At 41.4% G+C, this 23,977-nt stretch overlaps 1 protein-coding gene across 1 annotated transcript in view; it reads right to left on the minus strand.

The window, feature by feature from the left end:
• Window positions 1-19,006, minus strand: part of lancl2 (LanC lantibiotic synthetase component C-like 2 (bacterial)) — a 31,076-nt gene extending 12,070 nt beyond the window's left edge. The window contains exons 1-5 of the mRNA XM_019275621.2: window positions 18,473-19,006; window positions 17,277-17,482; window positions 10,176-10,293; window positions 9,891-10,098; window positions 8,865-9,012 (exon numbers count right to left, since the gene is read on the minus strand). Coding sequence (XP_019131166.1) covers window positions 8,865-9,012; window positions 9,891-10,098; window positions 10,176-10,293; window positions 17,277-17,441 — 639 coding nt within the window. The 5' untranslated portion in view covers window positions 17,442-17,482; window positions 18,473-19,006. The remainder of the gene's footprint in view (window positions 1-8,864; window positions 9,013-9,890; window positions 10,099-10,175; window positions 10,294-17,276; window positions 17,483-18,472) is intronic.
• Between the last annotated feature and the right edge of the window lie 4,971 nt (window positions 19,007-23,977).

The following is a 23,977-nucleotide window of genomic DNA, read 5'->3' on the forward strand; positions in this document are numbered from 1 at the left end:
CCCTCCTAATTGTATTTTAGTAATATTTCTTGCTTTTTTCCTTTTATGAATTAGGAGAAGGTCAGCAGCGGTGACCTTCTCAGTAATTAATTTGTCCTCTCGGGCCCTGCATAGCTTTCTGTTCTTTTCACTGGAGGCAGTGATGCAGTGTGTAGGGCTCCTTTGCAGTGGGTAACTTTTCATTTAAGAGTCTGAGATGAAAGCAGATTATTTAGAAGTCGGTTTGAGTGTATTTCTTAAAAAAAAAGAAGAAAAAAAGAATGCAATAAAAAAAAGCAACAAGGTGTGAAATTTCTGTAGGTGCTGATTAGGTGGCTGTGTTTTATACTTGAACATTTACTGCGCAGGTATGCAAGTAGCTGTCGAGTTTGTTAGCTGAGGTAGTGTGAAAAGTTCCAGATAGCCGATCTTTCATCGCTCCATTTTGGCCATGTGGGCTTCCGCGCGGCGTGTTGCTTACGCATGACATCACTCACAGCGCACAGCTAGAATTAGACTGAATAGATCGCCAATATGGATCAGCCCATGTCACCAATACCTGATTAGAATTTTCTTGAATATCGGGACCGATACAATATTGGATCGGTGCATCCCTAGTAGAGACACATCATTGTCATCATGTCGTCATTGTGGTCATGTCCACAGTGGGTGGTTGTCGTGCTACGTAACTCGCATGTGTTTAAATTACTGGAACTAAAGTGACATTAGCCTAACTACAGTATGTGAGACCCAGCAGTCAGGTCTTTTTCTGTCCTCAACAGCGTTCCTCAGCATGAATCTAAACTATAAAAAGATTGGCAGCTAAAAGTACACTCTGAGATCTTTCTTTTTTTCATCACTATACTGGTACAGGAGATATTAAACAAAACCTGAAGGAAAAAACTCAAAAAAAATTTGGGAGGAAAGTTGCAGAAATGAAGTGCTGTACTCTAACGAGAATGAGCAACAAAAATAGCTGTACAGTTGCACACAACATGTTACAAACAGCAACATGGAAACAGGGCACTAACCTTTACTACATTATATCTTAAATTGTGCCATACTGTCAGATTCAGTGCAAGGCACAGATGTCAGTCTGGATGTGGCTGTAGCTTAGAAAGACCAACATTTACTTCATTGTCCCACAGCATAGGAATTTGGATGTATAAAACAAGTGGATGAATTTTGAAGGCAGGTCTGTGTCATCTTCTGGAAGCTGCTCATCAGCACATGAAGCCAAAGAAGTTCTAGACATAAAATGTCCTTCTGATCTTCTGAACCTATGAACTATGCTAACTCGAATGTGGACAAAATGATTTAATCCTAAGGCTCGGTGAGACTTTCGGAATTTTACTGGACCCAATGGATCACATTTTGAGAGTGAAACGATTTGTTTTGTGCTTCTTTTGCAATGCTCATGGAAAAAGTAATTTGGGCCAGTGATCATCATGTCATCATGATGATCACTGGCCCAAATAGACCCCCTGGGGGAAAAAATGGTAAAAATCTCTTCTAAAATGGTCATCCTTCTTCCATCCCTTGTGGCATTTATCAGTGCATGTGGAAATTACTTATATTTACACTGGAAATAGAATTACCATTCGACATTTAGGGGGGCTTTATGATAATCAGCCATTACCTATGTCAGCGGTTACCTATGTCAGTGTGAGGGCGCCCTACCTTAAGGGGCGGCAGAGGACTTAAGGGAGGTGCAGCGGGGGAAAAAAAATATATCTTAAAAAGATACGTGTCTCGGTAACGATCCAAATGAGCGGATGCCCCCGGTCGCCCGGGGGTCACGATTCACCAAACATAATAAAAAATAAATAAATATAATGATAATCAGCCTATTACCTATGATATATATATTATATATAATATATATATAATATATATATATAATATATATATATATATATATATATATATAAGATATTTAAAATGTTTTTACAAATATGTTTAAAAAAGATGTGAATGACATTATTGTTGAACCTTTTTCAAGCTTTTGTGGAACATTAAGCAACATCAATAACAGTACAGGGTCCCTCGTTTATCGCGGGGGATACGTTCTAAAAATAACCTGCAATAAACAAAACCGCGAAGTAAGTTTTACAATTATTATGCATGTCTTTTTACACGCATTTTGTACAGTACTCGCTTGGTTAATCAGGATGCAGAACACATGTGCGGTTCTCCCTTAGCCAATTTAGGACGCAGAACACAATGCGCGTTCATAATGTACAGTACGCTGTAAAAAAAGCATGCAAAATTACACTAAAAAAATCCGCGAAACAGCGAGTCCGCGAAAAGTGAACAGCGTTATAGCGAGGGACGACTGTAATAAAAGTAATAATAATAATTGTGTGTGATGGGGGAGCATTGGCTCTTTTTGAGTTTAGCCTCTGTAAACTGCGGGTAGTAATTTTACACTTGATTTCACTTCCACATAAATTTGGCCGCTCTGATCATCGGACTGGTCGAGTGTTTTTTTATCCGTCTGACTTCTTTTTTAGTGCGCTGCCACGTTTGCAGACCTCAGCATTTACATCCTGATATCACCAAACAGTGCTCATCAGTGATGCGCGGGTCCATGTTTGATCGACCCGCACCGACCGATGTTTTAAACTAACCCGCCCGAACTCGGACCGCAGCAAATAATTGTGAAATATTGTACCCAACCCGCTTCCTGACCCACATTTTAAAAAGTAGTCTGTACTCGTGATTAATTTCGTAGCGTCATCAGCCTACATAAAACTGGCATTACTGAGTTATTATATCTATCTATTATCATTTAAAATGCGCTTTAATGGCATTGCTCAGTTCCACGTGTTGGGAAAATCAGGCTTTTTGTCCCGCATCAAAACTTTACTCGGCATCTTTATTTCAAACGACCCGACCGACCGTGACCCGAAAATCATTAAAAATATTGTTTGGTGACTCGTGACCGCGGGCGACCGGGGGCATCCGCTCAATTTGGATCGTTACCGAGACACGTATCTTTGTAAGATATATTTTTATTTTTTCCCCCGCTGCACCTCCCCTTAAGTCCTCTGCCGCCCCTTAAGGTAGGCGCGCCTCACACTGACATAGGTAACCGCTGACATAGGTAATAGGCAGATTATCATAAAGCCCCCCTAAATGTCGAATGGTAATTCTATTTCCAGTGTTAAATATAAGTAATTTCCACATGCACTGATAAAATGCCACAAGGGATGGAAGAAGGGATGACCATTTTAGAAGAGATTTTTACCATTTTTTCCCCCAGGGGGGTCTATTTGGGCCAGTGATCATCATGATGACATGATGATCACTGGCCCAAATATACTTTTTCCATGAGCATTGCAAAAGAAGCACAAAACAACTCGTTTCACTCTCAAAATGTGATCCATTGGGTCCAGTAAAATTCCGAAAGTCTCAACGAGCCTTAGGATTAAATCATTTTGTCCACATTCGAGTTAGCATAGTTCATAGGTTCAGAAGATCAGATGGACATTTTATGTCTAGAACTTCTTTGGCTTCATGTGCTGATGAGCAGCTTCCAGAAGATGAACACAGACCTGCCTTCAACATTCTATCCACTTGTTTTATACATCCAAATTCCTATGCTGTGGGACAATGAAGTAAATGAGTCTTTCTTAAAGCTACAGCACAATCCAGACTGACATCTGTGCCTTAGCACTGAATCTGACAGTATGGCACATATTTAAGAATATAATGTAGTAAAGGTTAGTGCCCTGTTTCCATGTTGCTGTTTGTAACATGTTGTGTGCAACTGTACAAGCTATTTTTGTTGCTCATTCTCGTTAGAGTACAGCACTTCGTTTCTGCAACTTTCCTCCCAAATTTTTTTTGAGTTTTTTCCTTCAGTGTTTTGTTTAATATCTCCTGTACCAGTATAGTGATGAAAAAAAGAAAGATCTCAGAGTGTACTTTTAGCTGCCAACTCTTTTTATAGTTTAGATTCATGCTGAGGAAACGCTGTTGAGGACAGAAAAGACCTGACCTGCTGGGTCTCACATACTGTAGTTAGGCTAATGTCACTTTAGTTCCAGTAATTTAAACACAATGCGAGTTACGTAGCACGACAACCACACACTGTGGACATGACCACAATGACGACAATGATGACAATGATGTGTCTCTAGGGATGCACCGATCCAATATTGTATCGGTCCCGATATTCAAGAAAATTCTAGATCAGGTATTGGTGACAATGGGCTGATCCATATTGGCCGATCTATTCAGTCTAATTCTATGCTGTGCGCTGTGAGTGATGTCATGCGTAAGCAACACGCCGCGCGGAAGCCCACATGGCCCAAAATGGAGCGAGTGAAAGGATCGGCTATCTGGAACTTTTTCACACTACCTCAGCTAACAAACTCGACAGCTACTTGCAATACCTGCGCAGTAAATGTTCAAGTTATAAACACAGCCAACCTAATCAAGCACCTACAGAAATTTCACACCTTGTTGCTTTTTTTTATTTGCATTCTTTTTTTCTTCTTTTTTTAAAGAAATACAGTCAAACACAGACTTCTAAATAATCTGCTTTCATCTCAGACTCTTAAATGAAAAGTTACCCACTGCAAAGGAGCCCTACACACATGCATCACTGCCTCCAGTGAAAAGTAACAGAAAGCTATGCAGGGCCTGAGAGGAACAAATTAATTACTGAGAAGGTCAACAGCTGCTGACCTTCTCTAATTCAATAAAAGGAAACTCAGAGAAATCTTCTAAAATCTCGAGAAAGCAACAATACAAACCTGCTGTACATTAGAGCTTTGATTATCACAATCAAACATAACAGTTTTTAAAAATATTTTATTAATAATGTATGGGCTGCTGCCATCAACCCATTGACTTTATATTTCAGAATATTACAATGAGCGCGTCATTTGCTGGTTGCTCTCACTGTCTGAAACACAGTGAGGCACATGTGACAGAAATCTTCATTTGAATTTGATCTTACATCTTTTGTGTTTTGACAATATGTGTCATTAGAATATCAGAATACAGCCTGTCCGCTCCACTGAAGTGTGTGGATGTTGATTGAACCAGTCGACTCCTGTCCACTGCAGGCCCTACATATTTGAAAGGCACTTTTATAATCTTCATTTGAGTTTGATCAGGCATATTGTTATTTTAGGGTTTTTAGAATGAATGGTTGTTTGTCTCTATGTGCCCTGTGATGAACTGGTGACTTGTCCAGGGTGTACCCGCCTCTCGCCCAGTCAGCTGGGATAGGCTCCAGGCCCAACGTGACCCTGATGAGGATAAGAGGTTACCGGTAAAGGGTGGACTTCCGTCAGGTCTCAGGTCAGATTTGGGCCTGTTTGTTGCATTAAGCATGGCCTCAGGTCGAGTTTGGATTTGGATATTTTCTCATCATTTATTAAGCCATCTCATTATTCTCTCTGACTGTGACAATAACCTGTGTTTATGCATGCCTAGTAGGTGTGAAGAAACAAGACAGTGTTTCCACTTTTATCTGACAGCCACAATAAAGCCAAATCATAACTTTGGGTCTGATCTCAAAGACACAGGTACAGACGGGCTTCTGGTCTTGGTTTTAGGTGCATACAGTCTGGTGTCAGGAGGACGGGTGTGCCATTTCATGATTCTACTTGATACACAACAAGAATACACTGGGCTTTCAGTGCTGAAGCCGTGATCACACTGCAGCCCAAACTGCTATGAAATACGAACACGCAAAATGACATTTATATACTTCTCAATAGTTTCACTACACAAACCTCATACTGTGGGTTTCTGTCACCATTATTGCATAGCTCTATCGGTTACACTATATACAGTGTATACGTGTGTGTGTGTGTGTGTGTGTGTGTGTGTGTGTGTGTGTGTGTGTCTAGGGGTTCTGAGTCAGCAGTTTATGCAGTCCCCATGCAGGATATAGTGAAGAGTGAGTGAAAAAGAAAGGAAAACAGTGCTGCAGCAGCACTGCCTCCCTCCTGACAGAGCAGATTTACAGCCAGTTTGTTCAGTTCCACGTCCCTTCACTGCTATACATCTATACTTATCTACTGCCACCCGTGCCTCTCTTTGCCTCACATGCTCCATTTTCCCCCCAAACGAAAGCTCATCTTCACAATGTACACTTCAGTGACATTTTCATCTAAATCTATGCGCACATTAATCTTAATATGTGCATAATTAATCTCCTCCTGTGTCTTGTCAAGGCAGGCACCACCCAGCAAACCTTCCAGTCTCTCTCTCTCACACACACACCTCAATAAGCAATCAACTGTCTCTCTTAAAGGGAGAAAATTTCATTTAGGGAGGGGACGTAATCTGTCTGAAGTGTAAATGAATCACTGCAAACAAACTAAAGCCTTTGAGATTCACCAAAGAGGACTGAAGAGGACAGATCTCATTTACAAGCTGTCAATATGACGAGCAGGCCGACCACATCCAAAACTAATGGTTTGCTAAACTTATTCACTTCCATGTGGAGTGGGATCCTACTGAGGACAAGACTGATGGGGACACAGAGACCCAGAGGTGCTTGAAGGGTTGGTTGTCAGTATATGATGCCATAAGCAGTGAGTGGAGCCTGTTGTTCTGTGACGGTCCATCAGTTTGGACCTGATACAAAAGCAACATTCTGATCAGAGTCTTACGCCCAGGCTTTTTCCAACCCAGAGTAAACACTGAATTTATAATGAATACATTATAAAATGATAAGTTGCACTGCTAAAAATGACACACACACACATACACGACCACTTTTTTTCCTCAAGCTGACACAAACTGTGTGTGAATTCTGTATGTGGCTGCAACCCAAACAATCTGCCAGCAGAAAAACACCAACTCCTCAAACACAGAACCCTGAGCTGAAATGTTGTCTTCAGCAGTCTATAGAGCAAGCCGCCAGTCAGAAGACAAACAAATGCTCAAAACAGACCCCAAAAAACTGAAATACTCCAGTGAGCAGGAGAGTGAAAAAAAAACTGACATGAAGAAGAAAAAGTCTCAAAGCTTCAGAGAGGACACCACCAAGGTTTAAAGAGTCCAGAGACAAAGAGCACCCTGGAGCGCACACACTGCTTGGTGTACAGAGTGCTGTTGCTGTGTGTGTGTGCATGGTGACAGCTATACGAGTACAAATGATGGTGGGATGAACAGCAGTGCAGAGCTGCAGGAACTTGAGCTTTAAAGCTTCACACTTTTATTCCTTCATTAGTCATAATAATACCTCTATTCAACACTACCTACTCTCTCAGCCCTTCTGTCCAAGCGTGTGTGTGAAAGTGTCTGTGTGTGCGTACAATGTGTGTGTTTTGGTCTGGCATTTTACCAAAGGGGACAGCTGGTCCTGCAGGTTCTGCAGTGAGTGTGTGCAAGCTTAAATAAATAATCAAAATAGAGTGCAGAGGATTATAATTCTGTGTGTGTGTGTGTGTGTGTGTGTGTGTGTGTGTGTGTGTCCTGGTACTAGTCCACTTTTGTCCCAGCTCGATGTCTAACAGATGGTTATTACAGCAGCCTTACACAGAAAAAATGTCTATCATCTGAAGATGTTTCCTGAGCACAGTTTGACCTCCTCTGCTGTAGAGGGAGCAGCGGTAAAGGTGAAAATAGAAAAAGATTAGAGCCCGGCCCGACATGTCTACACCTCCTTATCGGATTGAAAATGATCTGACAAGCGGAGCAGCAGAAAATTATTTTGGTGCTGTTTAAAAAGAGTCGACTGCCCACACAAAGTATCGAGTGTACCAGCGTTTACAGCCAAGAAGTGGCTGAAACTAATTGCAGTGCAGAGACATGTCTGAGGACGTTTGTGCCTGTGTTTTTAGATTACACTTTGTCCACCAGCCATTAGAGATGGAGCCAGTTGTAGACACTGTTTATAGCATGCCCCCCCTTCAGAGGTCAAAAAAAGTTGATGCCCACCTCTTTATCCATCATGAAAAATGATGGTTCACTGCAGTCTGTACTATGCTCTCTTAGAGGGGCCCCGCCCCCAGTTTGAGAACCACCACATTAGATGAAGATGAACTGTCTTTAGCTAAAATGAGACCAAAACTAACAATGATCAAATAACTCAAGTGTGAATAAAACTCACTGCACATTCTCAATAAAAGACTGCGGCACTGCCGCAAATTGCTGCAGGGTTTATTTTGCTGATGACCAGCCTTACTTTCACTGTATCTTTCTCACAAACCTCTTCATGTCACAGGTAGAGTATCAGAGTTTAGTCCATGACTGTGACTGTGGAGGTTTGCCCGGTCTGAGTGTGTGATTGGCGGCCAAAACTCACCGCCCTCACTCAAATGAATGGATAAACCTGCATTTTAGTCACGGTATCGGATCCTGTCTGAATGTAGCCTATAATGAAGCCTGAACCCTGTGCTTGTATGCAGGGTCGACTCTGGTCAATACCTGTCATTGATTATGGATTCCTTGTGCAGAGAGTCGAATGAGCAAATCAATCAGATAAGCATTTCACCTAACATCAGCTTTCAGTGGACAATATGCAATATGTGCTTGATTCATTATACTTTAAAAGAGCAGTGTGTAGGACTCAGGTGGCATCTAGCAGTGCAGTTGCTGACTGCAATCTCCTCGCCTCACCCTCTCTGTCCTGGTGTGATGGAGAAACTATGGTGGCTGTGAACATTTGTTCTGTGCTACTGTAGAAACATGGCAGTTCGAATGTGGAAAAGGCCGGCTGTAGATATTAAAGGCTCATTCTAACATAACATAAACATAAAAGGTCTTATTTTAGGTGATTATACAGCCATGAAAGCAGAGTTATGAATATTATATTCTGGAAAGCCCCCTAAATCTGACACTGGACCATTACAAGAGTAGATACAAAGTAAAGTTTCACAGGAGTTTTATACAAAAGCAAGTGTGTGTGTCACCTTTGTAATGGTGTCCTCATCCACCGTGTCAGCTCCCATCTCTTTGTTCACGTAGAGCAGAGCATAAAGGTATCCCGCCCGGCCGTAAAGCAGCTCATCTGGTATGTCGGAGTCTGGGCTCAGCACTGACCGCTGCAGCTGGAGGAGCCTGACAGACACACACAGGATCTACTGTTAGCTCAAGACCTGCAGTTTCCATCAAAGAGACAGAAATATGGTTCTAAAGATCAGAACTCTGTCACCACGTTAACAGGTTGTCAAAGACTGATGTAAATGGAAAACAACATAACAGGTGGGATTTTGTGCTGAGACTCACTACCGGGTGCTGTTGTCCAACAGTATTTACATGACATGCATTTCTCCATCATTTCCATCATTAGTGTCACTGAACATATGGTAAGAAGCCACACAGCAAACTCTGCTTGTGTACTCAGGCCTGTAGAGTGATATGCAGCAGCATATCTTCATGTCATGAAGTTGGTTTCAGTTATTTTTCTATTTAATTGACAGACTTACAGAACATTATTGTTAAAAACACATTAATGAGCCACACTGTTGCACTGGGTGACATCTTCCTTCATTACCATGAACACACACACTTAAGTTTATATTGACTCAGTCTCAGACACACCGTCCTGCTGCCCCAAATACTCACTAGAGCACCAAATGTGGAACCATCCACTGCTGAGAATAGAAGATTTATTCCTGTTGGTGCAAGAAATTACCTTTAAAAAACAGGCTGTGCATAATATTTGCAAGTTTTAAGTCTTCTGTAGGAATCAATGCGCTTGGAGCTGACACAGAGAGTAGCTAAGTCAGAGAGTTTTGAGAGATACATTATTGATTTTTGACAATAAAGCTATATTAGAGAATGGCAGCACAATATTTCAACCGTGCGTGCCTGAAATCTTTCCATCACATCTGCATAAAATATGCTTGTGTCTAATCAAGGTGACGTGGTTCACATTACATGCAGAATGCTGAACATTCACATCGATCCCAGCACCCACAGCTCCAGACCCTCACCTGGACAGACAGTCCTTGCTGTCGGCAGTGTTGTTCAATTTGTGGTGGACCACTGCACCCACTGCGAGCGGCCCCGCGTCACCACACAGGAACGTCACTTTGCGGCCGTTCAGGATCCTCATGGTCCTCTTCACGTAGTCCAGTGCCCTCTGCAGGTGGGAGGCCTCCTGGGACACACGGTACAGCTGGAGGTACAGCAAGGCAATGCCTGTGGTGAAAACATCAGATGGGGGATCAGTCATAGGTTGGTGGATCATCACTGTTTTATTGGTGCTGGTGACAGACCTGTCCAGCCGGTGTAAGTGGAGAAGTCATGAGGGTCGGCCGTCTTCAGGCCCTCCTCCATTTGCTGGAGGAGATCTTTGATCTTATTCTGGACCTTCTTCTGGAATGATGCACTCACCTGAGGAGGAGAGGGAGCACATTTATTAGAGCTGCAACGGTCAGTCGAATAATTATCAATTGTTAAATAAATCGACAACTGAATTCTGAAATGTGAATATTTTATAAACTGCTAATGTAATCTTTGGGCCGTGGACAAAACAAAAAAAACAATCTAAAGATTTTCTAACATTTTATGGACCAAAGAAACTACTCCATTTATCGAAAAAAAAAAAAAAAATCATGGATACTGAATCATTTGTTGCAGCCCTGTTATAAACCACAGCCAGCTTCTGACTCTTCAATAATACACTGAATGTCTATGTTTATTGTTGTATTTTGTAAATAAACATAATCTTTTGTTTTGGCCACAATAGCTGTATGAAGAAATAAACAAATTGTCTTGTTATGAGTTCTGAAAATCAGATTTACATAATTTACGTAATTTGTCTTTTTGCACAGAAATACATCTGCATTAAAGTTATTTCAGTGGAGAATGGTCACCTGAGTTAAAAAAAATTACCATAAAGGATGGTCTGGTGTGTAAGGAGATAAGAAAGGAAGCACAGAAGCTCCTTGCCTTAACATTTAGAGAATTGAAACAGCTGCTACGTAAATATTTCCCCTTCATTTAACTCAGTTAGGAACCTTCCTAAGAATGTACCCCACAAGCCAATCATAACAGCAAATGCTCCTCTGTGCTCTATGAACCAATCAAAGCAGACCAGTCTCCAAAGTGAAGCCGCTCAATGAATTCAGCCATAATCCATTTCATCATTTATTCCCGTGTTTTTCCTTCTGTCACATGTCAGAGTGAAACAAGTGGAACAGAGAGCTTCCCAAACAGATGTTGTCACCTGCACAGCTGGCACTGTACCACTAATTACATCATCAAGCTGTCAACCTGTCTCTTAGACCCCATCCCAACCAGGCTGCTCAAGGATGTTTTACCTCTAGTTAGCCCTTCCTTATTGGATATGATTAATCGGTCTTTATTATCAGGATATGTACCAGTCCTTTAAAGTAGCTGTAATTAAACCTCTTCTTAAAAAGCCCACTCTAGACCCAGAGGTCTTAGCCAACTACAGACCGATATCAAACCTTCCCTTTCTGTCTAAGATACTTGAGAAAGCTGTAGCCTATCAGCTGTGTGACTTTCTCCATAACAATAGTCTATTTGAGGATTTTCAGTCAGGATTTAGAGTGCATCATAGCACAGAGACCGCATTAGTCAAAGTTACAAATGACCTCCTAATGGCATCAGACAAAGGACTCATCTCTGTACTTGTCCTGTTAGATCTTAGTGCCGCATTTGACCATCAAATTCTTTTACAGAGACTGGAACATCAAATTGGCATCAAAAGAACCGCCCTAAGCTGGTTTAAGTCGTATTTCTTAGATCCATCTCAGTTTGTTCACTTCAATGATGAATCCTCCATGCATACCAAAGTTTGTCATGGAGTCCCACAAGGTTCTGTACTAGGACCACTTCTATTCAGTTTATATATGCTTCCTTTAGGGAACATTATTAGGAATCACTCCATTCATTTTCATTGTTATGCCGATGACACCCAATTATATTTATCGATCAAGCCTGACGAAACCAATCAGTTAATTAAACTCCAAGCATGCCTGAACCATATAAAATGTTGGATGACCTACAATTTTCTGATGTTAAATGAAGTTCTTATAGTTAGTTACATACTTAATTACTTTAGACGTGATCACCCTGGCCTCCAGCTCCACTGTAAAGAATCTTGGAGTTGTTTTTGATCAGGATTTGTCCTTTAACGTCCACATAAAACAAATTTCGAGGACTGCATTCTTCCACTTACGTAACATCGCTAAAATCAGACGCATTGTCTCTCAAGCGGATGCAGAAAAACTAGTCCACGCATTTGTTACTTCAAGGCTGGACTATTGTAACTCTTTGTTATCAGGCTGCTCCAATAAGTCTCTTAGGACTTTGCAGTTAATTCAGAATGCTGCTGCACGTGTTCTGACAGGAACCAAGATCAGAGATCACATCTCTCCCATTTTGGCTTCCTTGCATTGGCTGCCTATTAAATCTAGAATATAATTTAAAATCCATTACAGTTTATAGTACAGAAATGTTTTGCTGCTGCTGTGCATCTGTGTCGCTTGGGTCTTCCTGAGGTTTCTGCCTGTTAAAATGAAGTTTTTCCTTGCCACCATTGCCAAGTGCTTGCTCATGGTGGATCTGTTGGGTCTCTGTGAATAATATTTTTAAGAGTACGGTCTAGACCTGCTCTGGATGAAAAGTGTCACGAGATAACTTTTATTATATGGTGCTACATAAATAAAATTTAATTTAATTGAATCATGTGATGTGTGCATCCTGTCTGTCTGCGGTGGAAGGCCTAATGATTTCTCAGACCTCAGGTTATGATCCAGACTCTTCATCATTAGGATTCATTTCAGGAAACACACTATGTTAATGAGGTTATTTTTCACAGGGCTCAAGGCTGTGTTTACCCTTTACAGTTTTAGCAGCATAGGTCAGACCAGGCTTCAAAGCCCGGTTTGATCATCGAGTTAATGAATTCACATTCGGCCTATGGTGTGAACTGTGTGAAAGGAAGAGGAGGGGAGCTTCCTGGTTAAAAGCAGCTACAGAGATTATAGAGAGTGTCTCTCACTAGCCACTTCTATATACACACACACACACACACACACACACACACACACACACACACAAAAAGCAGGAGCTATTGGAGTCAAGGCTCATTTACTCGATCCACTGGCCAGAGAAATTAACAGGAGCTGCTTAGAGAATAGGTTCCTTAGCTCAGGCCAGTCTCTGCTGCTGCTGCTAGTGAAAGCAGTCATGTGCACACTTGTTTCATGTTTCAAGTTGATACCACTCTGCATCTGCAGTCACCATTTGACTCATTGCATGATGGGATATAAGGTTGGGTAAACTGATACAGGCTGCACATGAAAAAAATAGCCTGTATGGCTAAATGTGACATATTCACATGATGGACTTCATGTTAATTAATGCAATGTTTCCCTATATATTGTCATTAGTGATCAAATCAAAAGCCAAAAAGGCAACAGGGTTCACCTTACAATAACATGAATCTAAGAAAAGACAAATGTTTGCTAAGTTATTTCAAACAAGAAAATTCAAATTAATCAAAATTAGCATTAATTAATCTGCAGTCAATTACTAATTAATTGACCTTAACATTCTTTTTAGACCAAGCCTGATAGAGAGACAGAGCAGGGACCTCACATGTATAATGTGTCCATAGTTCTTGGAGTTGACCCCCTGTTGAAGGTTCTAATCCCTCCCCACAAACACAAGAGTACAGAGTGAAAGTTGAAAGAACAGATGGAACAGTATGTGTATCTGCTCCTGGGGAGCTGTTGGTATCTGTTGACACTGGAAAGCGCTTTCACTTCATCGTTCTTGTCATTTTTCCCCATCAGGCTCTGAACCACTTTGCAGGGCTCGACTGTAACCACGGCAACCAATTCTTTGCTTTTGGTGGCCATGAGCGACAACCACTTTTTAAACATACAAAAATAGGGACTGTGCACCACAGAACAAATGCATGTTAAATCTTTGATGCAGTAGTGATGCGTAAATATTACTGTAACAGTCAGAACAGGAAGCAGACAACACTGCAGGTGTGTTGGTGCGTTTATTCATGTGTGCACAGGCATGTGTTTCAAAGCCAGCTCAGCTGTTTGACTGCGCAGGTGAAAAATTCAACTAACCCTTAACATTTTCATTGTTAAGCTTCATTGTATAACTGAGTATCCTAACCACTCAAAAGAAATGGTCACTAAAAGTATTTTCTACAATGCCATCAGTAAAAACAGGTGCTTTAACAAGATGTCCTCACCCTGGCATCCGTATCACACGGCACGCCAAGGCTGCACATGGCACGTACACTCTCGCTTTTGTCTGAAAAAGGCTCAACAGAAGTATCAACAGCAACTGATTCAACTGTCAATAATTGGACTAATTACTTAAATCCATGTAAAGTAAGAATAAATATGTGTTCTGAGTTTGTGTAGAAAGTGTTATTAACCACCAAGCCAAATTTGAATGATTAGAAATATGGACCAGTTTATGAAATGAGGTGTCAAAATCATGTAAAAATGAGCTCTCAGCTCCAGGACTGTGGGGGCGTGTCCTCTGAATGTGCTGAAGCCACGCCGACTCATGCGAGCAGTCAAGCATGACTAACATGACTAACTTTGAAACACTCTGAGTGAGATGAATCCATCTCTGTCTCTCTGCTAGGGGTGCAGGGGTATGCTCAGGGTGGCCTCAGCGTGTCATCGAGCCACCCTTTAGAACCGGCCATAAAATCCTGGACTGAAAACTGGAGAAAATCTGTTTGAACCTCTAACTCCACATTTCAGTAATGTATTGTTCAAAGTCTTTTCACGCGTTTTCAGCAACTATTTTCCAACATATTTAATGTATTTGAAAGAAATCTCAGAATTGCCTTTACACTGACTAATAAACACACACTGCATGCTCTGGTCTGTCCTTGTTTAGTCTGCATTGTGCTTCATATCAGTCGCTCATCACTCAGAAAGTCTTTTTTCCCCCAGTCCAATAGAACAGACAGTCGTAAAGGCTAAAACCCAGGCAGCCTGACCAGCGTCTGCCCTCTGTCCTCAAACAGGGAGGATTATGAGAAAGCCTGTCTGTTGTCTCTGCTGCAGTCATCCATGGATGAAGGGATCAATGGTGGAGGAAAGAGAACAAAGCAGAGGCAAAGGGACAGACAGGATTGTTTCACAAGAAGAACTGTTACTGTTTAGAATCACAATGAACGTTCAGAAGAGCAGTGGAGAAAGACAAAGAAAGCAAGAGCATGAGGAGGAATGACACACAGGGCTGAGAGCCTAATGCTGCACTGTCATTACTACTGGAATGTTTTATACACAAATATACACAATACAGGACATCATGGAAGTTACTATCACTTAAGCATTTATATTTTCAACCAAAACTTGGTAATGAAGTCATTTTTCATAAGGTTGTCAAATATCAACATCCACTGTTGCATAATTACATAGCTTTGTGTACGTGCAGTCTTGTTCTTTGAGCACTGTGAATGTCTTCAGTCTTCAAGCTTTCTTTAACCTCACAGGGTTTTTCATCTAGGTCAAGGGCATGATGTTTTAGACTATTCGACCGCAGCCTCCATCTTTTGGAACAGTGGTTGTGTGTCACCTTCACTGTGTACATGTACACAGTTGCTAACTGGTAATATAAGTTGTTTCTGCAGGGTTTGGAAGCGTAGGTTAATTGTGCAGCATCATGGATACACATTGATTTATTTTAATGTGAAATATAAAAACACCCACAAGGTTGCTCTGCTGCACCACACTGCCTCTGGAGGTATTACACTCATTCACACACTCATACATTCACAGATCACACACATTTTTTAATTACACAGTTCTAAGTAGTTTTAATGAATGAAGGAAAAAACTGTTACAATGGACACACACACACACAGAGAATTGCACAGCTGCTGTGTTGTGCCACATCTGTGTCCCAGCCAAATTCCACCGGGCGCAGACGTGCCCGTTGCATGAGCGTGAGAGTTACACCACCCCACCGGCTCCGCATCCCAGCAGCAGGCCTCCGCTCGGCTCCACATTGAATACACGGCTGTTCTATTTTTGACGGACGCTGCGAGCAGACCGCGTCAATTTACACAGAGCACCTCAAGCGATGACACAGAAACAGCAAAGAATCCAGTGGATTTTCCCGTGCAAGCTGCCGGTCATAAAAACAGACAAAGGAGAAACTACGTAGCATATTTACACATGTAGAAGCATATTTACAAGAACATAAATCAGGAAAATGACCAAATCTGAGCAAGTAAACAAAGTCTGGCGGGCTAAACGTGTCACAGACGCGATGTTACAGAGATGTGTCCGGTGGGGTTTCTGGATAAGACACTCAGCCTTACCATTACAGCCCAGGTTTGATTACAGCTTGCATATTGTTCCCTCACTCTTTCCTCAGGTTCTTCTGTCTTTATCCAATAAAAATAAAAAACATTGTTTTTAAAATAAATGTTTGACTGATTAATCATATGACAGCACACCTGACTCATCACTAAAAATATTACTCCGTTATCTCCATGTTGTCACATCCTGAAAATAGTAAACAAATAGGAAAGAAGTCCACTTGAAGTCAATCTGATTTTACAATTTCAGCTTTCTTTAATGAATATCCTGTGTGTTATGGAGCTGTTACACCGCCTCAGTACAGGTGTGTACCTCGTTAATACAGGTGTGTACCTCGTTAATACAGGTGTGTACCTCGTTAATACAGGTGTGTACCTCGTTAACACAGGTGTGAACCTGGATTGTGTGCGGCAGGTCAGAGATTAAACAGTCTAGTGAGCACAGAGAAAATGACGAGCAAAGAAATGAAAATCTTTTGCTTTTATATTTTATTTAAGTTAATAATTGTTGTATAATCGCAATATTACACTTGACGGTGTGCTTTAACGTCATTATTGGCACGACAGTGATGCGGTCCGTTAGCGTCAATGAAGTGTCAATAATTAACACACCGAAGTCGGAGGAAGCACTTCCCAACGAGGAGGACGTGAATGCAGCATCAGAAACGCCCCTGAACGCAACATACTTTATGTTTGCAGTGATACAAACCAACGGGCACACACTCTCGGTGTGTCTGGGTGGAAACAGATAACTTTGAGAAACAGTAACGTTCGTCAACTTCAACAAGAAACAGATCTCTTGAGACTCACGTCGTCCTCAGTGTCTCCGTCTAACATGAACGTTTCTTATATTCGGTAAAGTCTAAAAGCAGAGTGTAGTCCACCATTCTCTTCAAATGTTTGGCTGCAGATGAACTGAGAACTGACAGTGACAGCTTTTAACAACTACGACACAAGTGCAGGTCGAGCTAACGTTAGCATTAGTTTCTATAAAACTCGCCATTCAACATGCTACAAAATAAAAGCAGCTCACCTTTCCCTCTGCGTCAAACGGCTCATTGTAGTCCACGTCTGCTCCGGAGGTGGAGGTAAGGAGTCCTTGGTCCCAGTCAGGGTGGGGGTTTGGGAAGGAGCGCTCCTCCATCTCTGCCTCTGTAGCCGAGATCAGCTTCAGCCGCTTGGACATGTTATCTCCCATCGCTACGGCAGCCCGGCAGGGATAAGAATCCTCTGGCAACACTGCACAGCCATCAGAGTGGAAATAAGCAATCGCGTTTCGGAAAATGAAATGTTTTCAAACAAAATAACCAAAGTGACACGAGTTCATATTATGGGATTCAAATATGGTCATGAAAACGTGTTTCAAGTCTGGCGCAGGGCAAATTCAAAATTAAATGCTATACATATTATATACTAATTATACATAATGGAAATGAAGACAGCACATAATTAATAACAAATAATTTGATTTCAAACATGCAAAAAAAAAAAAAACTCAAAGTCATTGCTGTAGAATAACTACTCATATGGGCTAAAGAATAAAGCAGTGACAAAATAGCCTGTGCTTTTATTTTGAAACAATACAAAACAATATAGAGCGCATACAGTTTCAGTGTAGAATTGTTATATATATATATATACACACACACACCCATAACCGTTGTTCTTTCTGATATTCATGTCTATATGAGAGGAGAAAAGCACAATAACCTCACTGCTGTCAGTCCAGGTTTGTCTTATTTTGATTGAACAGAAGCCTGAATGATTGTGGTTCACATATTTGGACTACAGACTGGTGTGTTAAACTGCCTTTAAGAAACCCGGAAATAAAAAAGTTAACTCCGATTTTTAAAGTTTTTAATAAATTATGAACAATATGAAAACAGCTGATGCTATTGTTCTTACTGAGGCGTTAAGTTTAGGAGCTGAGGGTGAAAAGTTTAGCTAATGTCACCTTGAGTAGGCTGAGCTTTACACACAGGCCCCGACAATATATGGAATTTAAAAAATGCTGAATATTCATCACCTCCTTTGTTTTGGTCGTTTGCACAAGAACAACATGTGAAGGTAAAGTAAGAACAATGAAATGCATGAATTCCTCAGTGGGAACAGAACAATTGTTGCTGCACTGTGTGTTTCTGTGAAATGCATCATTATATTAGCAGCCTCAGCTACAATTAAAAACCAAACACTGCAGGTGATGACAGGTGGAGCCAGAATCGGGCTTACCAAGAGGCAGTATGGTCAGCGGGCTGTCCTATCAGCAGTCTATAGTATAGATTCTGGTCCCCGGTCTCTTCACAGCCCGTGTGTCTGTGCTTGATCCTGGTCGGTGGTTGCGGCAGCCTCCAGCCTCCCAGCAGCCTCTCTCAGCATCCCAGTGTCCAGCCGGTCCTGTTTCCCGGTCAATGGAAAGTGGAAGCCGCAGTCAGAGCATGCAGGCGGTACAGTCAGCCATGTGTCACCGCATCACAGAGTCTCTCCCTCCTCTGCACTCCTCCCCGCTCCTCTCTTAGTCTGAGCGCACCGAACCATCAGACTGCTGCTGCTGCTCAGCAAATCACAAATCCCTCCTTCCCCCCTCTCCTCTCCTCCACCTCCGCCCCGGCTTGAAACACAGACCCCGTACGCTCTGTACAGACCACAGGCTGCGGGAGGTGTCCTAACCTCCCCTGCCCTCCCACTACCCCAGCCTTCCCCCTGCCAGTACCCGCCTGTACCCGTCAGTACCCTGCAGTCCAGTCCAGGCAGCTGACTTCACACGGTGACAGATGGCGTGTGATGCTGCTTGGATTAAGCAGTATAGCAAACAAATCCACCACCACTACCACACCCCTCCTTTCCACACATATCCCACCCACTGTTGCCTCTTTCATCCATCCTCCGCCTTTCCCTTTCTGTCACTTTCCCCCCCTGCTTCAATAGGCATTGTTTTTTTTATGGTTTTCAGCAAAATGAGAACCAACATTGGGATCTATTCTCAGCTCAACACACACACACACACACACAGACAGCAAAACCTGAATGATTCTCAAGAGATGTCAACAGTTTATAAAGGAACACATTTTAGCTTCATCTGAATGATAATTTCTAAGAGCACTTTACATAAATTATGATTTCCCGATCCCCTTCTTCCAAACAGGCTCACCATTAGAACAATTAGTGAGATAAGAGCACTAATGGCTTTTGATTCAACTATTTCTCATCTATACAGTGTATCTCCAGAGCAGAGTTGCAGTAATCTGGTCCAATATGCAACATAACCATCTACAGCAGCAGCAGCAGCAGCAGCAGCCCGAGCAGGGACGCTGCTGTCCAGTCTCTTATCGGGTGTCTATCGGTCACACCACTGTCCATCAGAGGAAGTACACAAGCTCTGAATGAAGAAACTGAACAAATGGGATTTCTCATGTTAGGGCAGATAAAACCAGCTACTTGTCTGTATGAGGCTGAAGTTGAACTTTTTTTTTATTAAATAAAAAAAGCAATTGTCCAGACTGTCATGGAATTTGATTTTGAATTTGAGTTGAACACTGGACACTCAAACTTTTGAATACATGTTCATTTTCTCATTTATTAATGGTCAAATTTAAAATTTAAAGACGTTTGTGACATTAAAATGTAACAAATGTCATTACAGAATACTAAAGCACTGTCCCCAGTGTGAATTATACAATATGGATCCATGGAATACTGGGATGGAAGACAACATGATGATACATTTGCCTTTTCCGGAAGCAAATGCCAAGTTTGTCCCGAGGGTGGTTAAAAGGTGAAAAGGGTTCATCCCCTCAGGAACATGAATATGGTTATCACATTTCTTTGCACTTTGATATTTTCTTTATGTCAGTGGAAATGATGGTGGTACTTGACAAAAGGCCAGGGAGGGTCACTGAAATTAAATGGCATAATTCCCTGGGTACCATGAATAGCAGTCTGCCCTGTGATTACCAGTAGTTAATAACAACGCAGCCCCCATAAGCCTATTAAGTCCTCCAAACAAAACATTTGTCAGGTATTTCTTTCTGAAATTACATGTGAGTGACACATATCTATATTATATTATATATATTAATATAATTATTTAAATTTTTTCAGCACTGTAGCCAGGCTATCAGAGAACCACAGCTCTATTGAGCCATATATTCCTTTAGGTCTAAGTAGTAATGACTTCATGAGCTTCATCAGCTGTGTGACTTTCTCCATAACAATAGTCTATTTGAGGATTTCCAGTCAGGATTTAGAGTGCATCATAGCACAGAGACCGCATTAGTCAAAGTTACAAATGACCTCCTAATGGCATCAGACAAAGGACTCATCTCTGTACTTGTCCTGTTAGATCTTAGTGCTGCATTTGACACCATTGACCATCAAATTCTTTTACAGAGACTGGAACATCAAATTGGCATCAAAGGAACCGCCCTAAGCTGGTTTAAATCGTATTTCTTAGATCGATCTCAGTTTGTTCACGTCAATGATGAATCCTCCATGCATACCAAAGTTTGCCATGGAGTCCCACAAGGTTCTGTACTAGGACCACTTCTATTTAGTTTATATATGCTTCCTTTAGGGAACATTATTAGGAATCACTCTATCAATTTTCATTGTTATGCTGACGACACCCAATTATATTTATTGATCAAGCCTGATGAAACCAATCAGTTAACCAAACTCCAAGCATGCCTTAAGGATATAAAAAGTTGGATGAAACAGAGTTGTTTTTTATCAGGATTTGTCCTTTAACGTCCACATAACACAAATTTCGAGGACTGCATTCTTCCACTTACATAACATTGCCGAAATCAGACGCATTGTATCTTAAGTGCTCATAGTACCTTACTACCCTACCTCTAGAACACGTGCTCTCAGATGCTGGGTTCCTTGTGGTTCTATAGTTTCCAAAAGTAGATTGGGAGCAGTCAAGCTCATGGTGACAAACTACCATTCTGGGTTCAGGAGGCAGACACGGTCAACACTTTTAAGAATAGACTTAAGACTTTCCTTTTTGATAAAGCTTATAGTTAGGGCTGGCTCAGGTCATCCCTTAGTTATGCTGCCATAGAATTAGACTGCCAGGGGACTCCCCCTCCCTCTTTCCCCTCCCTACACAACTCTCTCTCCTCTCTCTCCTCTCTTCTCCTCTCTCTCTCTCTCTCTCTCTCTCTCTCTCTCTCCAGGGTTATGCCTAGTCAGGCACGGTATTGGTTGAAGATGTAGTCACATCTCCCTTTACGTAAAACTCTCTGTCTCTCTGTCTGTCTCTGTCTCTCATGTCTCATTAATGCATGTTAATACTAAACTTCTTCCCTGGAGTTTCTGTGCTCTCTTGCCAAAAGTTTCTCATGGATCATGGCTGCTGTGGTCCTGCATGACGTCCACTACACATATTATTACTGTCATTATTGCTACCATATCTCCATTACAGTTTATATATTGTTTAATGATTTGCTGCTGCGTGCATCTTGTTCTCTCTATTCATCCAGGTTCCACTGCTACTGTAAAATTTTATCATTCATGTAATTTATTGTCATTTATCATCATTCAGTATTTGTACAATATGTTTGTGTTAATTTGTCCTGTACACGTGACATACTTGCACGTCTGCCATCCTGGGAGAGGGATCCCTCCTCTGTGGCTCTTCCTGAGGTTTCTTCCACCTTTTTTCCTGTTAAAGGTTTTTTGTGGGCAAGTTTTTCCTCACTGGAACCGAGGGTCTAAGGACAGAGGGTGTCACTCCCTGTACAGATTGTAAAGCACTCAGAGGCAAATGTACTTTGTGACTTTGGGCTTTACAAATAATATTATTTATTTTATTTTTAATTATAATTCGGTATTTATATAATATGTCTCTGAGGTTGTTTTGCACCCTCCATCATAGTTGGGAATGAGAACGGGTTGCTATACCAGGCAAACTAAGGTGAGGTGAGGGGGTTGCAACTACACACTAGATGCCACTAATATCCTACACCAGGGGTCGGCAAATAAATTTGGACCCGGGCCGAATTTTTTGACAGTCCACCGCGGGCCATGGACATGCTTTCCTACTGGAAAGAAAAAAGTTTTTTCATTTTCTATTATTAAAAATAAACGTTATTTAACTTGTGCATTTAATAAAAATATAAAATGCATTTAATTTAATTTAAAACATCAGTTTGCTTCTATGTGCTGTTTTTACGCCCACTGTGCACTCCTGGAGTCTGCATGAAACAGGCAAAATACCCTACAACCTGCCGTAACGAAGTACAATTGCCAGTTTTTATGTTTTGGATGCTGTGGAAATCATTAGCTGAAGATTGCTAGCTATCGATGCAAAATGACGCTGTCAAAAGCCATGAAAAGAAAGTTGATTCCAAATACAGGACCAGTCTGCATTATTAATGCCAAGCCGACGTGTCCTTTGCAACAAGATTGTTGCGTTGTGAAGAATACATATTAGAAGAGCACCACGAGACAAAGCAGGCCACTTCAAAAACGCATATGCTCTCGAGACAGGCGCAAACACAGAAAATTGAATCCAGTGCTAATTGCTAATTCAGGAACAGCGCAGTAGCTAGCAGGAGCAGTGCAGAGTTTCACACCATGTGCATTCGCATTTTTTAATTAGGCTATTTGATATTTGAGCTGACCTTGTTTGTTTTTTTTTAATAATTTTTTTTTTATTAATGAAACACATTTGTTACGTTGTCCGTTGCAAGAGGGACACAGGACACTTTTATTTTACACAGGTTACAGCGCACGCACGTGGCCAATTAGTGTCCGACCTGTGCGTCAAGTAAAGAGGCTGCGAGGATGTTCTGGCTGCTGTCACGTTACTTATCAGCTACTTCAATAGTGTTGTGAAATCTGTGGAATTTATGTATTTTTGACAGAAAACATGAGCTCTAAAAGATATATTTAATTATTTTTTTAATTTTTTAAATAAATTAATGTCATTTAGCGGGCCAGATATAATTGATGGCAGGCCAGTTTTGGCCCACGGGCCGCTAATTGCCGACCCCTGTCCTACACCCACTGCTCCCTTACATTGTATCTTTTCTGCATATGTGTAAACAAATAAAAAACAGACTTTAGCCACTTAGTCCAGTTGCATTGTGGGTAATATAGACGTATATAGAGACGTAATATAGAGGTTCTGACAAGGAAGATTAATGCTTGAATTCACTGTGATTCTTTTTTTAAAATCTGTCTTGCGAGGACAGTTTTCTCGAGCATCTGTTGGTGTCCAATTCACACATGCACACATTTCATGAGAATACAGCAGATGCTAGAAAAAGAACAGATATGTAGGCTAACCTTTTGCATTTAGCCCAAGGAGCCTGACGAGGCTGACTATGGAGAGCATGTCACGTCTTTGAAACATGTGCTGGTTGAGCAATTAACATGGTTCACTTCACCACATCCTACTATAAACAGAGTGCTTCTGTCTGATCACTGCGTTCACTGCGCACTTCCTCCACCTCTATCCAGTACTCAGTGGGAGATGAAACCAGGAAGGGCTGTAATGATGTTCCCTCAGAGAGCAGCTCAAAACACATTTAGATGCTGTGATAATTCCATGTCTCTGTGGCAGTCTCATCAGTTCAGCAATCTCTAGTATTCTCTAGAGCAGCACTGGAACTGTTCTCCTTATTGTACAGACTTGAACATTTAACTAACCTTTATATAGAGACAGGTGTAGGGGATAAAGGAAGTGGGAGAAAAAGGGAAGCAGAAGCAAAGGTTACTGTACATGGA

Source organism: Larimichthys crocea, chromosome XXIII (assembly GCF_000972845.2).
Source record: "Larimichthys crocea isolate SSNF chromosome XXIII, L_crocea_2.0, whole genome shotgun sequence".
Lineage (NCBI taxonomy): Eukaryota > Metazoa > Chordata > Actinopteri > Sciaenidae > Larimichthys > Larimichthys crocea.